The following is a 17,927-nucleotide window of genomic DNA, read 5'->3' on the forward strand; positions in this document are numbered from 1 at the left end:
ATGTTACACTTCAAAGAAATCCAAGCAAGTTAAGAAATAGACAGTCAAGGCACCGGAACCACTTTAACTCTTCACAGTAGTGATGTTATGCAGTAACCCTGTGATGATCATTATGACATTTTAGTGTTTGTGGTCTGTGACAAAGCTCTGTCCTTGTCTCCGTGGGTCCCGCGTTTCCTGGCGGATTTCGCTAGCCTCAGAGGCTCACTGTAACCCTCCACGTAACCCTTCTCTCTCTAGAGACAAGGGTCACAGTCTACTGAGCCATTTTCATCAAAAGCCAGCGAGGGAGGTGAGGAGAAGTTATCCTTCCTTGCACAGTCTCTGTTGTCTCCCAGTCTCAGTGATTAATCAGGGGGCAAAGGTGTGTGGGGGGGGAGAGGGAGCCTGGGCCCACCCTCTACTCCGGGCTCCAGCCCAGGGACCCTAATAGTATCAGCTATGGTAGCTGACCTTTTAGAAACATAACATGTACAATTCCCTGGGCTACTTCCCCCACAGCAGCCCTCACTTCCTCAAGCTCCACTTCACCCTTACCTCAGGGCCTCCTTCCTTGTACCTGATGTGGTGTGTACTACTGAGCCTCTCCAACAGCGCAACTTCCTCCCACAGCTCCTGACATGTACACCCACCTGACTAACTGGGAGGCTTTTAACTAGTTTCAACCAGCCCCTGTTTGGCTTCAGGTGTCCCAATCAACCTTCTCCCTGCCTTCTGGAAAGTTCTTAATTGGCCCCAGGTGTCTTAATTGACCTGGAGCAGCTGCCATTTCACTTATCCTGGTACTAGGGATTTGTTTAGCCTGGAACTAATATATCTATCTCCCACTACTTTTCTACAGCCATCTGGCCTGGCCCCGTCACAGGTCTTAATTTAATATGTCTTTAAAAATCAGTGTAATCTAGATTTTTCCACACTATTCCCCCTCATGGCATCAAAACAGGAAAGAGTTAAGGTTGGTGACATAACTGTGTTTTTTATGCAACATTTCTGAATTTCTTTTAAGCATAATCTTAACTTTAAATTTCTTGGGTTTATAATAAACACAAGGGTTGACCACCAGGCCAGCCAGATTTCCCTACAGTTGTCCTTCCATAAGAGAACAAGCACTGGAGGTACAGCTAAAAGCCTAATTTCACAGTATGAGTTCCTAGAAGGGAATACGAGTAATACGAAATAACTAGTCAAACTGACCTTTAAATTTGATTCCTGGAAACTCAACTCTTTGCTCTTGGAAAGACTAACTTCAACTCATTTTTGCTCTTTGACTCACGGCTGCAGGTAGATCTTTCTTTTTCCCTGGATGCGAATGGTACCTGGGAGGCAACATACAATTTTTTTGTTCTTACTGGGACTACAGAGGTCTGAATTGATCTTCCTCGTTCATTATTGAATTATTTAAAAACATAATTTGGCTTTTCTTCTTTATGATGTGGTCTTTCCACGATTTAGCTCACAATCATAGTGTGGACTACACCATCTTCTAAGCCATTTTGTCTAATATTTTAGTTTATAAGGTGCAGTAAATGTTGCTGCTATTTACAGAAAATAAGCTGGACAAATTATGTTAATTTCTATCACTGACATGTTCCTCCCCTCTTATGTGATATTATTCTCTCCTTCCATCTCTTCCGATTATTCCTTCTCTCACTCTAGATTATTTACCCGTTGCACTGACTCATTGCCATTAGCTTGGACTTCCATTAGAATGCAATAATAGTGATCTTTTGGACTATAGTCACTCAAGAATTAAACAATTTAGTGTTAGTGCAATTTAGTGTTACCTGATACCTATTATTTCAGAAAATGGAAACTAAAAACTGACAGTCCTGACAATGAACCACATCCCAATCTCATAGATCCACTGACTTCAGTGGTGGTGTTTTGGATTTTCACAGTATAACATCAGAATTCGACATTCCCCCCTCCCCCCCACCCAACAGCAAAAACAACCCCCTGCCAAAACATTAATTTGAAAAACAGCTACACAAACAGTGACAGCAGTAACAGCCCATGGTTCAGTTCTCCATTTTGTCCTTATAGCATGCAGATAACACTTTTAAAAATGTTTTTTACTGACACTTTTTTCCCCAAATGCTATCAATTGACCATTATCTATGATGCTTTTCAATGGTTCCAGTTTAGGTCCCAGTCCTGCTCCTACTGATTTAAATGGGAGTTTGGCCTTTATTTTGATAAGGTTCAGACATGGTCCAATGCCTATTGAAATCAATGAAAAATACCCTCTTGATCGATGGGAGTTGGACTGAGCCCTAAAAGCATTTTTAACGGATGGTGCACTTAAGGAGAAATTGCAAACACTACCACCCTTACAGTCTGATATTTCTAACATTTTTCAATTTTTTTCTCTGCCAGGTCAATAATTAATATAAAGCATAATAGGGTCGGGGAGTTAAATCATTGTGATTTTGAACACTTTCCAAGCAGGGCATTAAAATTGTATTGCCAGGATAAAGATCTCTGCATGAAAGGGCATATTTCCAAAGTTCCATTCGTTCAGTCTGTTCTTTAAATACTATACCCTGCTGGATTCATGATCTGGGCCCCTTTAAAAACAGACCCAAAACATCTGCAGATCTAGAAATGCTTTTGACTTATTTTTTTCTTTCTTCCACCTGAAGGCCACAACTAATGGCTCTAGACTGTTCTCAGTGGTAGCAGACGACAGAACAAGGAGTAATGGTCTCAAGTTGCAGTGGGGAAGATTTAGGTTGGATATTAGGAAAAACTTTTTCACTAGGAGGGTGGTGAAACACTGGAACGCGTTACCTAGGGAGGTGGTGGAATCTCCTTCCTTAGAAGTTTTTAAGGTCAGGCTTGCCAAAGCCCTGGCTGGGATGATTTAATTGGGGATCGGTCCTGCTTTGAGTAGAGGGTTGGACTAGATGACCTCCTGCGATCCCTTCCAACCCTGATATTCTATGATTCTAATGACCGTTGCTGCCATTAAGGGGCTCTTCCCCAGGGGAGAGACACTCATCCAGGTATCTCCCCCACCTCCACCCTGCCACAATCGTTTGAATCTGGTCTACCCACGCCTGTGCCCTCTGTTTGTTCCCTGCGTGCCACAAGCTACCCCTGAAACTGAATGGGAGTCCTGGGGTGGGATGGAAAGCAGGACCCGTTGCCAAACGAGGGCAGCATCCCTTTCGCTGGGGCTGGGAGGGCTGCAGAGGGGTTCGGTTGAGGAAGGCGATTCTCAAAGGAACTCGCCTTTGGTTTAAAAGGAGGCGGGCGTGCGCCGGACCAAAGCCCGAGCGATACTACCCGCACCCCGGCCGCACCCTCTCCCCTTTCCCCGGCAGTGCAGGAGAGCGGGTCGCCACGGCTTGGGGGCGCCGGGCCCTCGGAAGGGCGCCGTCTCCTCAGCTCGACAGGAGGAAGCAGGGCCCGCGTCCAGCCTTGGGCGGGAGTTTCACTTTTGCAGCCAGCGCGGGAGCCGAACTTCCCCCAGCGGACGGAGCGGGACCCGCGCGAGGGGGCGGGCGGGGGCTGCAGCGGCAGGTCGGTGCTTCCGCGGTGGCTGAAGAGGGGGCGTCTCTGCTGCTGGGGCCGGAGCGACGCGGCTGGCTGAGCGCGCCCCCGGGCTCCACCTGCCCTGCGGAGAGGGAGGCAACGGGCCGCGGCCTGCGGCGGGACGATGACGAGCCCCTCAGGTGGGTCCGGGCTGCTGCCGGGATGGGGTGGCCGGGCCAGCGCTGGGGGGTGGGAAGCGGGGAGGGAGCTGTCAAACGCCGAGGTCTCTTCCTCCCCCCGCCGCCCAGCTTGGCTTCCCATAGGAGGGGCGGGTCCTTCCCTGCTCCCACACCGGACTGAGAGACGAGCGGGAGGGAGCAAAGGGGCTGGAACTGGGGGTGCTGCACCGGCTCTTCTTCGAGTCCCCCAGCCCAGCCTGTATCCCACCTGGCGATGCCCTTGGGGTGTGGTGAGCACTGCAGGGGAGACAGGGACCCACTTCTCTTCATGCCCTCCGGCGACGTGCTGTTGCCCAAAGCTACCCTATTACGAACCCCGAGTCCTGCTAATGAAAAATAAAGAGTAGGACCCAACCCACCAAATATTGCGGGGCGGGGGGTGATGCTAGAAGAAGAGTGAAAACGTGCGTCCCTGGGGATTTCTTACTTTGCTTCCCTAAGCGAAGGATGGGTAGAGCAAAGCCTAAATTTTTATTTTGCAAAGTGTCTAACGTAGGAGTGAAAATGTCAGACAACTTTTTTTTATTTAAAGGGAGATGTGTAGTAGAAGACTTTTCTTCTTGCATTGAGAAATAGCTTAGCTGTAGGGACCATTGCTTACTTACAAAAGAGTAAGTTGTTTCCTTAAACAAAATGAATACAGCTGGTATATGCGTTGTTAAATGGTGAACAATAACCCAGAATTTCTTTAGTGAAATATAATTGTAGACTTATGGCTCGGAAATATACAACCCCTCCAGTTTGGGGTCCTAACATCATATCTAGCTCAGTACAACCACTTTTAGGCAAAGCAGGTGAAGTAATATCTTTTTTTGGACCAACTTCTGTTGGTAAAAGAGACAAGCTTTCGAGCAACACTGAGCTCTTCTTCAGGTTGTATTGAAATGAAAAACAAGGTCAAATGCCCACAAAAACTGGATAGGTTTGCCAGGTTTTCGACCAGAACACCCCATCAAAAAGGGACCTTGGTGGCTCTGGTCAGCACTGCCGACCGGGCGTTAAAAGTCCGGTCAGTGATGCGGAGGGTCTAAGACAGGCTAGTCCCTACCTATCCTGGCACTGCGCTGTGCCCTGGAAGCGGCCAGCAGCAAGTCCGGCTCCTAGGCGGGGGGCTACAGGGCTCCACGTGTTGCCCCCGCCCTGAGCACCGGCTCTGTACTCCCATTGGTCGGGAACCGCAGCCAATGGGACCTGGGGAGGCGGTGCCTGCGAGCAAGAGCAGCGCGCGGAGCCTCCTGCTCCGCCTCCCCCCCAACCCGGCCTAGAAGCCAGACCTGCAGGTCGCTTCCAGGTCACACAGCATGGAGCCAGAACAGGCAGGAAGCCTGCCTTAGCCCCGCTACGCTGCTGACTGGGAGCTGCCCGAGGTAAGCCCACGCCCCGAGCCCAAGCACCTGCCCCTGCCCTGAGCCCCCCCAAACCCCTCATCCCCAGCCCCACCTCAGAGCTCGCACCCCAGCTGGTGGGGGAGAGCAAGCCACTGAGGGAGGGGAAAATGTAGTGAGCGGAGGGTGGGACCTCAGGGAAGGGGCAGGGCTAGGGTGTTCGGTAGACCACTGGACCACAATGAAAGCTCAACTCACCCGTTCACCTTGTATTTCACTCGATTCCCATAAATATTTTGTTTTGGACATTTTAATTTGTTAGTGCCATTTCTCCAAGTGTTTTATATGACAAACTAAATTTTAGTGAACACTTTACTGAAGAAGACTACCATTATTTTTCATAAGTGTTTAGCACCACAAGCCACACCTATAGCTTTATAGAAATGCACCCCTCCAAAATATCCATTAATCATATGTTGGTTCAACTTTAAACCTATGTATCATTACATACCAAAAAATACATTTCAAAAGTTATTGCAAAGTCAAGCGCTTGAAAGTTGGGAAAGGCTAGAATTAGGGTAGAATGGACAATATAAATTCTGGTCCCTTGGAACGTGCATTGTCACATACTTTTTAATTAGATAATCACATACTATTTTTTCCATCTCATTCAAAACACAGGATGGACAGTGTTCAGTGATCAAGGCATCTAATTCAATTTTTCTTTTTCTCTCATAATTCAATTTCTGATCTTCAGCCTTATTTACTACACGCCATCCAAACCCTGCACTGAATACAGAATTGTTCATTTTTTCATGGTCTTTTTTTATAGAGTATATCGCTATGGCATAAAAGTGCCTTACAAAAATTAATGCATTATTATTTCCATTTTACGGAAGGGGAAACTGACACAAAGAACATAGTAAATCAGGGGCAGATCCAGGATTAGAATTTTGGACCCCTGGACTCCCAACCTTGACCACACTGCTTATCTGAGGAAGATACTGAGTATTTACAGTTCCCATTGACTTCAGGTAGAGATGAGTGTTCAGCTGCACTTCTGAAAATGAGTGCCCCTTGGTATTTTATATTGGGCACCCAGAAAATGACAAACACACAATTAGTGACCACCTGCCAAAAATTGTGTTTAAGAGACTTGCTTGATATCACATAGTAAGTCTGTGGCAAAGGCAGGGATCTATTTTCACAACTCTAGGAGACAGAAAAGTATTTTTACCCTCATCTTACCTATGAGAAAATAGATATGAAGGCCAGAATTTGTAAAAGTGTCGCTATTTTCGGTGCCATGATTGGGCGCTCGCTCTGCATGAGACATCCAGGACTTTCTTTTTTCTTTTTTCCCAGTGTTTTTAGGATTTTATAGCACTTTTTATGTTCAATACACTAACTGACACTCACAGCCCCCTTATGAGGTACAATAGAACCTCAAAGATATGAACATCAGAGTTACGGCCTTACTGATCAACTGGTTAGCATGTGGGACTGGAAGTAAGTGGAGACCAAAATGCAAAAAAAAAAAGGCAGCAAATACTGTATTGCAGTGGTCACCACCAATCGCAATGATTGATTGCGATCGACTTGTCAATCCTAGTGGATGTCCCAGTCAATCGCGATCTCCAACAGACTTCTTTATGCAAATTCCACTAAACATACTGTACCTAGTGTAGATAAAGCATTCATGAATGGCAGATCTTTTATGAAATCTGTCTTCACTTATGGGGAGAGGCAGAGATACGATAATCCGCAAATGGTGATGCCATACTTGAGTTATATCTCTTCTCCACATTCATGAAGATAAATGTCATAACAGAGATTAGCCATTTTGTATTCTTTATTTATATAAAGTGCACTTCTCCCACTTGACAGAAATAAGTCATTAAAATTGATTGTGTTTGAATGGAATGTGTTAATCGTACAGGGGAATCTAGCCAATGACTAGGCTTGGAAACATTTGATTTTTGTATTATATGAATAACAGAAAACAGCAATATATATCCAGTATTTTAAATTTTTTTAATTAATTTAAATGTTTGTATTAATAGGAAATAAATAATGCTCAGCGCTTGACTTAATTAAAAATATAATATGTAAAAGTGAGTTTTAGAGACGATTCAGAAATAATATCACAGAATTTGATAATCATATATAATAATATCTTCTCAGTATTTCTTTGAGTATAATGAAATACTAAATTTTTTACAAGATCCTATGGTGTGCATTCACACGTGCACACAATCGTGTTAGACAAAAAACCCTTTTTGTGTATTAAAAATGCCCTTTCTATACATTTTGCTTATTAATGATGAAAATAGTTTGATAGTGTTTTGGATTAAAGGAAAAATCTAGTATTACTGAGATTTAAAGATTGAAATCTAATTATTCCACGCCTAATACTTAAAGGTCGAGGTTGATCATTTCATCTCCATCCAAGATGCTATCCAGCTGCCAGTGTCTTCAAACCACTCCTACTGGCTGGAAACTTAACTTCCTTTTTTAAAAAAAACATTCAGCATGGTCGTGGAAAGGAAAACCTGTTCCATTAAAAATTAAAACAACATCCCGATGACCTAAAATATAAAGGACCGAGTTTTTTTTCTGCACAAAACTGGCATTAGAGGCTGGCATCATGGGTCATTCACAGGCATGTATCAACAGCTTTATAGGAATGAAAGATAATAGGGAGGGTGGGGATTGACTATGAAGGGCCTTAAAAGTAAATACAAGTAGCATATATTTGATGCAATAGAGAAGGGGGAGTCAGTGGAGGGTTTCAGTGAGAGGGGTCACATGGTCAAGGCTATGGACTAGGAAAATTATCTTTGCAGCAGCGTTCTGATGGCTATGAGCAGGGCAAGCTTGCATTTCTCAAGGCCAGAGAGAAGAATGTTGCAGTAATCGAGATGGGAGATAATGAAAGCTTGGCTGTGAATTTTAGCTGTGTGGCTGATTTGGAAAAGTAATATGTTAGATGTGATGCAGAAAGAATTGGCACAATTCAGACATAGTCTGGATGAGAGGACCATCCAGGGGTGGGCAAACTATGGCCCGGGGGCCGCATCCGGCCTTTCAGACATTTTAATCCGGCCTTCGAGCTCCTGCTGGGGAGTGGGGTCGGGGGCTTGCCCTGCTCTGTGTGTGCCATGGTTTCGCATGGCTCCCAAAAGCAGCGGCATGTCTCTCCTCCGGCTCTAATGCGTAGGGGCAGCCAGGGAGCTCCACTCCCTTCCCCCGCCCCAAGTGCTGCGCCTGCAGCTCCCATTGGCCGGAAACCACAGCCAATGGGAGGTGCAGGGGTGGCACCTGCAGATGGGGCAGTGTGCAGACCCACCTGGCCACGCCTTCACATAGGAGGTGGAGAGGAGGACATGCTGCTGTTTCTGGGAGCTGCTTGATCTAAGCACCACCCAGAGCCTGCACCTCTGACCCCCTCCCATGCCCCAACCCCCTGCCCCAGTCCTGATCCCCCTCCTGCCCTCCAAACTCCTTGGTCCCAGCCCAGAGCACCCTCCTGCACCCCCAACCCGCCATCCTCAGCCCCATCCCAGAGCCCTCACCCTCCCGCACCCCAAACACCAATTTCATGAGCATTCATGGCCTGCCATACAATTTCCATACCCAGATGTGGCCCTCAGGCCAAAGAGTTTGCTCACCCCGACCTAGCGAGAGGTCTGAGCTGAAGACGAATCACAGTGTTTCCTTTTCTTGCAATTTTTTAATAAGTCTTGTGATATTTGATGTGTCTCTTAAAGTCCTAATTTCTGAAGTCATTTGGTTTATGTGAAAATCTCAGACCTTGTCAGAAAACAGTAAGTTTCAGTCTCAATGGTTTGTGGACAAAAACTTGAAAATGTGAATCCTAAAGGCTTAAGTATCAGAAGGCAAATACAAAGAACCCAGATTTTATTATTTTTAAAAATCCGGTGTGTTTTAAAGCCAGTCTTACGATTTTGAAAATCTTGATTTATGATTTTTGAATGCATGGGGTTGCACATACTGGCATCATAAACTTCGAACAGAAAGAAAGGGGGGATGTTTTCAAAGATATTTGAAAATCATTGCTGAAAATCTGCCCTCCCATAATGATTTTTCTTTGTAACTTGCAGTTGAAAAAAGTAAGCGTTCTTTCAGAAATGAACTCACCCAAAGCAGTTTCCTTTCCTTCTCTGAACTCTTATTCCTCTCTCCTGTCTCTAGGTGCATGGTCATCTCATATGCTCACTGAAGCTTAAAATAAGCAGTAGATTACACACATCTGAGTTTCATTGGCACTGAAAAATTATGTCACTGAAGCCACAGTACAGGCAAAAGAAAGGGCAACAGTCTCAATTTCTAAAAGGAGGAGCATCTGTGTCCAGGGGGATGGGAATTGCAATATAAACACAGTTCTTCTGCTCTCTTGTCTCTGTTTCTCTTGGTGCTGGTCTCTGAGTACCTGGTAAGCTTACATACTCCTCTATTTTTACACGTGCAGTAAAAAACCAACCAACCAAAATTTAGAACATTTGAACATAGTGCTACAGTAGGCAGTACTAGGTTAGAATTTTAGCTGCATAGGGGACCCATTCATTTCTGATTATATTACTAGATAATCTGTTTAATGTAAAAGTAGTAACAGATTTTAAATGACAGGTTTCAGAGTAGCAGCCGTGTTAGTCTGTATCCGCAAAAAGAACAGTACTTGTGGCACCTTAGAGACTAACAAATTTATTAGAGCATAAGCTTTCATGGGCTACAGCCCACTTCATCGGGTGCATAAGTATTTGCATAAAACAAACCCACATTTGAAATATTCAAAATAGCCATGCAGTTAAAAAGGGAAAAACAAATACTGAGGTCTGAAAGTCAAATAGAGATTCATATTATTTCCTAAGACAATATGGATCCTTATTTATCATCTGATACCTCCCTATTTAGAAATGAAACAAAGCTCTCTAATTATTCATAAAGTCTGATTTACACTTCCATTGGTTCTGATATTTAAGGCAAGCTAATTTTAGATTTTTTTTAAAAAAAGGCATAGTTATACAGTTCTGCAAAGTTTCTTGAGACTCCGTATAATCTCAAAAAATCAAGACATCCTGTATATAACATGGTATGTGAGTATAATTTAAGAATGCATAGCTGAGTTTGGAAAGCACCCTTTTTGCTCTTAGATCACATGGTTAGCAGCTGTAACTGCCTTGAAACATTATACAAGTACTTATTAATAGCAAGTATTTGTGGCTTTGATTCTCTCCTTATTAAAAGTTGGAGTGTGATGAATAGTCATTTTCATTATATGGCCAAACACCAGATACTGACTTCTTATGTTTAGCCATGTAATGAATACCATCAAAGAACTAAATTGTATAAACTGTATTTTAGCAGTGCTAAGAAATAACTTTCATGATAAAATAACTCAGAGCATCTGTCATAAATATAAAGGGAAGGGTAAACCCCTTTGAAATCCCTCCTGGCCAGGGGAAAGCTCCTCTCACCTGTAAAGGGTTAAGAAGCTAAAGGTAACCTCGCTGGCACCTGACCAAAATGACCAATGAGGAGACAAGATACTTTCAAAAGCTGGGAGGAGGGAGAGAAACAAAGGGTCTGTGTCTGTCTATATGCTGGTTTCTGCAGGGGATAGACCAGGAATGGAGTCTTAGAACTTTTAGTAAGTAATCTAAGTAAGTAAAAGTACTTACTTTTAGTAAGTAATCTAGATTATGATTTCTTTAAATGGCTGAGAAAAGAATTGTGCTGAATAGAATAACTATTTCTAGCTGTGTATCTTTTTTGTAACTTAAGGTTTTGCCTAGAGGGGTTCTCTATGTTTTTGAATCTAATTACCCTGTAAGATATCTACCATCCTGATTTTACGGGGGGGATTTCTTTATTTCTATTTACTTCTATTTTTTATTAAAAGTCTTCTTGTAAAAAACTGAATCTTTTTCATTGTTCTCAGATCCAAGGGTTTGGGTCTGTGGTCACCTATGCAAATTGGTGAGGCTTTTTATCCAACATTTCCCAGGAAAGGGGGGGGGGTGCAAGTGTTGGGAGGATTGTTCATTGTTCTTAAGATCCAAGGGTCTGGGTCTGTAGTCACCTAGGCAAATTGGTGAGGCTTTTTACCAAACCTTGTCCAGGAAGTGGGGTGCAGGGTTTTGGGAAGTATTTTGGGGGGAAAGATGCGTCCAAACAGCTCTTCCCCAGTAACCAGTATTAGTTTGGTGGTGGTAGCGGCCAGTCCAAGGACAACGGGGGGGAATATTTTGTACCTTGGGGAAGTTTTTGACCTAAGCTGGTAAAGATAAGCTTAGGAGGTTTTTCATGCAGGTCCCCACATCTGTACCCTAGAGTTCAGAGTGGGGGAGGAACCTTGACATGGTGGCATAGTGGTGGGATTAACCTGAAATCATTTTGAGATCCAGTTGAGATTTTTTGAACTAGAAATACAGATTTTAAAAAGAAATTATTTTTTCCTTTGGAAAGGAAGTCCAGAAAGCAGTTGAAACTGAAAGCAGATTGTTTTTTCTCTGCTTTGTGGCCAAGCAGAGACAAAAGGGGATTATCTTGTGAATTGCAGGTTTTCTTTGCCTGGAGGCAGGGTACTTAACTCCTGCAGGGAAATTCACAGTCTTCCAACCCAGAGGTTTTTTTTTCTTTTCTTCCTAAAAGTAAATAGGGGGTGTGTGTTCTACCCATTTGCTTTTTCTTTGGGCTGGGTAAGCAGGGTTCCAAGTAGTTGGAGATTTTTTGCTTTAATTTGGGCCCAGAGCAGAGACAAGGGAATTGTCTTTTTCTGTAGGCTGACAATCACTATCAGAGAATAGGTATTCTATTCCAGCACAGCAAAATTTTACAGCCAAGTTTTGTTTGTTTATTTCTAAACCTCGGGTGTAAAGTTAGTTAAAAACAGAGAGGTTAGAATGACAAAATCCTCAGCTCGACTACAGCTGGAATTAGCCAAATTTCAGGCTGAGGAAAAACAAAGGGAACAGATAGAACTCATGCGGCTGGAGAAGGAGGTACAGGAGGCTGCCCACAAGAGGGAAATGGAGGCAAGGAAGCATGTGGAGAAGGCAAAAGAGAGGAAGCATGTGGAGGAGGAGAAGGCAAAAGAGAGGAAGCATGTGGAGGAGGAGAAGGCAAAAGAGAGGAAGCATGTGGAGGAGGTGGAGAGGATAAAGGCCCAGCAGAATATACCAACAAACCCTAGTAATCCTTCTCCAGGTACCACTTCCCATCCCAGAAAGTTCCCCACCTACAAGGCAGGTGATGATACTGAGGCCTTCTTAGAAAACTTCGAAAGGGCCTGCCTTGGGTACAACATCTCTACTGACCAATACATGGTAGAGCTGAGGCCGCAGCTCAGTGGACCCTTAGCTGAGGTGGCAGCTGAAATGCCTAAAGAACACATGAACAAGTATGAACTGTTTAAATCCAAGGCGAGAGTCAGAATGGGGATAACACCCGAGCAGTCTCGTCGGAGGTTCAGAGCCCTAAGGTGGAAACCAGACATGTCATTTACCCGACATGCCTACCACATTGTGAAACATTGGGATGCCTGGATATCAGGAGCAAGTGTTGAATCTCCAGTAAATTTGCCCTTCCTAATGCAAATGGAACAATTCTTAGAGGGTGTTCCTGAGGAAATAGAAAGATACATCCTAGATGGGAAACCCAAAACTGTAATCGAGGCAGGAGAGATTGGAGCCAGATGGGTGGAGGTGGCAGAGAAGAAGAAAACTGGTCGCAGTTGGAGCAGAGACCAGAAGGGACCACCCCAGACCACACCCTATTACCGGGGGCCACCCAAGGCCCCACCTACCTCCCAAAGAACCCTCCAGACCCCTTATCGTCCTGCCACCCCGTTCTCCAGCAACCCTCCTCGCCCCAGTGACCCGTCAGCTGGACGATGTTTTAAATGTAACGAGCTGGGGCATGTAAAGGCCAACTGCCCCAAGAACCCCAACAGATTACAGTTCATTGCACCGGAATCACACCAGAGGTCCACAGGCCCAGATACTTCCCAGATACCCTTGGAGCGGAGGGAAACTGTGAGTGTGGGCGGGAAGAAGGTCACCGCGTGGAGGGACACCGGAGCACAAGTGTCAGCTATCCATGCTTCCTTAGTGGACCCCAATTTAATCAACCCAGAGATCCAAGTGACGATTCAACCCTTCAAGTCCAACTCTTTCAATTTGCCTACAGCCAAGTTGCCTGTCCAGTACAAGGGCTGGTCAGGAACATGGACTTTTGCAGTCTATGATGATTATCCCATTCCCATGCTGTTGGGGGAAGACTTGGCGAAGCATGTGAAGCAGGCCAAGAGGGTGGGAACGGTCACCCGCAGCCAGGCTAAACAAGCCGTGAGGCCTAGCTCTGTTCCGGAAACTGCTATCAGGACCCGGTCAGAGGTGATGGACCTGGACCTCAGGCCAATGTCTGCAACAGCAGTAGTGGATCCAGTCCCAGAGACCCAGACGGAACCAGTCCCAGAACCGGAACCAGCCGAACAACCAACACCAGACCCCGTGTCAGCACTGAATCCAGTACTTGCAACCTCAACACCAGAGGGCCCCACTGAACCTGAACTGGCAGCAGCCGATAACCCTACACAAGAGGCTCAGCCGGAGCCTGAATCCCAACATAGTGCACCAGCGGAGAGCGGTTCACAGTCAACAGAAACAGCTCCATCCCCTATATCGCTTCCAGAGGGACCAAGCCTAGGTCCACAATCCAATGAGGAACTGATGTCCCCAGCATCAAGGGCACAGTTCCAGACCGAACAGGAAGCAGATGAAAGCCTCCAGAGAGCTTGGACGGCGGCACGGAGCAACCCACCGCCTCTCAGCTCTTCTAAACGATCCAGGTTTGTTGTAGAAAGAGGACTTTTATACAAGGAAACTCTTTCTGGTGGACACCAGGAAGACTGGCATCCTCAGAGACAGTTGGTAGTTCCAACTAAATACCGGGCCAAGCTCTTGAGCTTAGCCCACGATCACCCTAGTGGCCATGCTGGGGTGAACAGGACCAAAGACCGTTTGGGGGGGTCATTCCACTGGGAGGGAATGGGCAAGGATGTTTCTACCTATGTCCAGTCTTGTGAGGTGTGCCAAAGAGTGGGAAAAACCCAAGACCAGGTCAAAGCCCCTCTACAACCACTCCCCATCATTGAAGTTCCATTTCAGCGAGTAGCTGTGGATATTCTGGGTCCTTTTCCGAAAAAGACACCCAGAGGAAAGCAGTACATACTGACTTTCATGGATTTTGCCACCCGATGGCCGGAAGCAGTAGCTCTAAGCAACACCAGGGCTAAAAGTGTGTGCCAGGCACTAGCAGACATTTTTGCCAGGGTAGGTTGGCCCTCCGACATCCTCACAGATGCAGGGACTAATTTCCTGGCAGGAACTATGAAAAACCTTTGGGAAGCTCATGGGGTAAATCACTTGGTTGCCACTCCTTACCACCATCAAACAAATGGCATGGTGGAGAAGTTTAATGGAACTTTGGGGGCCATGATACGTAAATTCGTAAATGAGCACTCCAATGATTGGGACCTAGTGTTGCAGCAGTTGCTCTTTGCCTACAGAGCTGTACCACACCCCAGTTTAGGGTTTTCCCCATTTGAACTTGTATATGGCCGTGAGGTTAAGGGGCCATTGCAGTTGGTGAAGCAGCAATGGGAGGGATTTACACCTTCTCCAGGAACTAACATTCTGGACTTTGTAACCAACCTACAAAACACCCTCCGAACCTCTTTAGCCCTTGCTAGAGAAAACTTACAGGATGCTCAAAAAGAGCAAAAAGCCTGGTATGATAAACATGCCAGAGAGCGTTCCTTCAAAGTAGGAGACCAGGTCATGGTCTTAAGGGCGCTCCAGGCCCATAAAATGGAAGCATCGTGGGAAGGGCCATTCATGGTCCAGGAGCGCCTGGGAGCTGTTAATTATCTCATAGCATTCCCCACCTCCAACCGAAAGCCTAAGGTGTACCATATTAATTCTCTAAAGCCCTTTTATTCCAGAGAATTAAAGGTTTGTCAGTTTACAGCCCAGGGAGAAGATGATGCTGAGTGGCCTGAAGGTGTCTACTACGAAGGGAAATGTGCTGGTGGTGTGGAAGAGGTGAGCCTCTCCATGACCCTTGGGCGTATGCAGCGACAGCAGATCCAGGAGCTGTGCACTAGCTACGCGCCAACGTTCTCAGCCACCCCAGGACTGACTGAACGGGCATACCACTCCATTGACACAGGTAATGCTCACCCAATTAGGGTCCACCCTTACCGGGTGTCTCCTCAAGCTAAAACTGCTATAGAACGGGAGATCCAGGATATGTTACAGATGGGTGTAATCCGCCCCTCTGAAAGTGCATGGGCATCTCCAGTGGTTCTAGTTCCCAAACCAGATGGGGAAATACGTTTTTGCGTGGACTACCGTAAGCTAAATGCTGTAACTCGCCCAGACAACTATCCAATGCCACGCACAGATGAACTATTAGAGAAACTGGGACGGGCCCAGTTCATCTCTACCTTGGACTTAACCAAGGGGTACTGGCAGGTACCGCTAGATGAATCTGCCAAGGAAAGCTCAGCCTTCATCACACATCTCGGGCTGTATGAATTTAATGTACTCCCTTTCGGGCTGCGAAATGCACCCGCCACTTTCCAAAGACTTGTAGATGGTCTCCTAGCAGGATTAGGAGAATATGCAGTCGCCTACCTTGACGATGTGGCCATATTTTCGGATTCCTGGGCAGACCACCTGGAACATCTACACAAAGTCCTTGAGCGCATAAGGGAGGCAGGACTAACTGTTAAGGCTAAGAAGTGTCATAGGCCTAAACAGAGTGACTTACCTTGGACACCAGGTGGGTCAAGGAACTATCAGCCCCCTACAGGCCAAAGTGGATGCTATCCAAAAGTGGCCTGTCCCAAAGTCAAAGAAACAGGTTCAATCCTTCTTAGGCTTGGCCGGTTATTACAGACGATTTGTACCGCACTACAGCCAAATCGCTGCCCCACTGACAGACCTAACCAAAAAGAAACAGCCAAATGCTGTTCAGTGGACCGGAAAGTGTCAGAAGGCCTTTAACAAGCTTAAAGCGACACTCATGTCTGACCCTGTACTAAGGGCCCCAGACTTTGACAAACCATTCCTAGTAACCACAGATGCGTCCGAGCGTGGTGTGGGAGCAGTTTTAATGCAGAAAGGACCTGATCAAGAATTCCACCCTGTAGTGTTTCTCAGCAAAAAACTGTCTGAGAGGGAAAGCAACTGGTCAGTCACTGAAAAAGAATGTTACGCCATTGTCTACGCTCTGGAAAAGCTACGCCCATATGTTTGGGGACGGCGTTTCCACCTGCAAACCGACCATGCTGCACTGAAGTGGCTTCACACCGTCAAGGAAACTAACAAAAAACTTCTTCGGTGGAGTTTAGCTCTCCAAGATTTTGATTTCGACATCCAACACATCTCAGGAGCTTCTAACAAAGTGGCTGATGCACTCTCCCGTGAAAGTTTCCCAGAATCAACTGGTTAAAATCGTCCTTGAGATGTGGAAAATATTGTTAGTCTTTATGTACTTGGTAGTATATTTAGAGATGCATGTGTCTTATTAACTCTGTTTTTCCTAGAGCTCCAGGAAGAAATCCCAGCCAGTGTTTCACTCTAGCTGAGATTTGGGGGGCGTGTCATAAATATAAAGGGAAGGGTAAACCCCTTTGAAATCCCTCCTGGCCAGGGGAAAGCTCCTCTCACCTGTAAAGGGTTAAGAAGCTAAAGGTAACCTCGCTGGCACCTGACCAAAATGACCAATGAGGAGACAAGATACTTTCAAAAGCTGGGAGGAGGGAGAGAAATAAAGGGTCTGTGTCTGTCTATATGCTGGTTTCTGCAGGGGATAGACCAGGAATGGAGTCTTAGAACTTTTAGTAAGTAATCTAGCTAGGTATGTGTTAGATTATGATTTCTTTAAATGGCTGAGAAAAGAATTGTGCTGAATAGAATAACTATTTCTGTCTGTGTATCTTTTTTGTAACTTAAGGTTTTGCCTAGAGGGGTTCTCTATGTTTTTGAATCTAATTACCCTGTAAGATATCTACCATCCTGATTTTACAGGGGGGATTTCTTTATTTCTATTTACTTCTATTTTTTATTAAAAGTCTTCTTGTAAAAAACTGAATGCTTTTTCATTGTTCTCAGATCCAAGGGTTTGGGTCTGTGGTCACCTATGCAAATTGGTGAGGCTTTTTATCCAACATTTCCCAGGAAAGGGGGGGTGCAAGTGTTGGGAGGATTGTTCATTGTTCTTAAGATCCAAGGGTCTGGGTCTGTAGTCACCTAGGCAAATTGGTGAGGCTTTTTACCAAACCTTGTCCAGGAAGTGGGGTGCAGGGTTTTGGGAAGTATTTTGGGCGGAAAGACGCGTCCAAACAGCTCTTCCCCAGTAACCAGTATTAGTTTGGTGGTGGTAGCGGCCAGTCCAAGGACAACGGGGGGGGAATATTTTGTACCTTGGGGAAGTTTTTGACCTAAGCTGGTAAAGATAAGCTTAGGAGGTTTTCATGCAGGTCCCCACATCTGTACCCTAGAGTTCAGAGTGGGGGAGGAACCTTGACAGCATCCATAGGAACTATTATGTAGTTATCTGCTGGATATAATCTATGTTAAATATAAGCACACAATAATAATTGTATTACTTTCGTCATTCAATAATTGCATACAATATTAGCACTCGATATAAGTACGGATTAATAGCACTGTAATACTAAAGTAAGCAATAATCTGAATTTTCTCTTACATGGTATGTTTTAATCTTTAATATAGTTTAGAAAATAAAGCCTTTTAAACAGATATTTGCTTTTTTACACTCTCTTCATAATAGT

General features: G+C 45.3%; 1 protein-coding gene across 1 annotated transcript in view; it reads left to right on the forward strand.

The window, feature by feature from the left end:
* The first annotated feature begins 3,559 nt into the window (after window positions 1–3,559).
* BANK1 (B cell scaffold protein with ankyrin repeats 1) overlaps window positions 3,560–17,927 on the forward strand; it is a 302,664-nt gene continuing 288,296 nt past the window's right edge. The window contains exon 1 of the mRNA XM_077815076.1: window positions 3,560–3,677. Coding sequence (XP_077671202.1) covers window positions 3,662–3,677 — 16 coding nt within the window. The 5' untranslated portion in view covers window positions 3,560–3,661. The remainder of the gene's footprint in view (window positions 3,678–17,927) is intronic.

This window comes from Eretmochelys imbricata, chromosome 4 (genome assembly GCF_965152235.1).
Source record: "Eretmochelys imbricata isolate rEreImb1 chromosome 4, rEreImb1.hap1, whole genome shotgun sequence".
NCBI classification, from domain to species: Eukaryota; Metazoa; Chordata; order Testudines; family Cheloniidae; genus Eretmochelys; species Eretmochelys imbricata.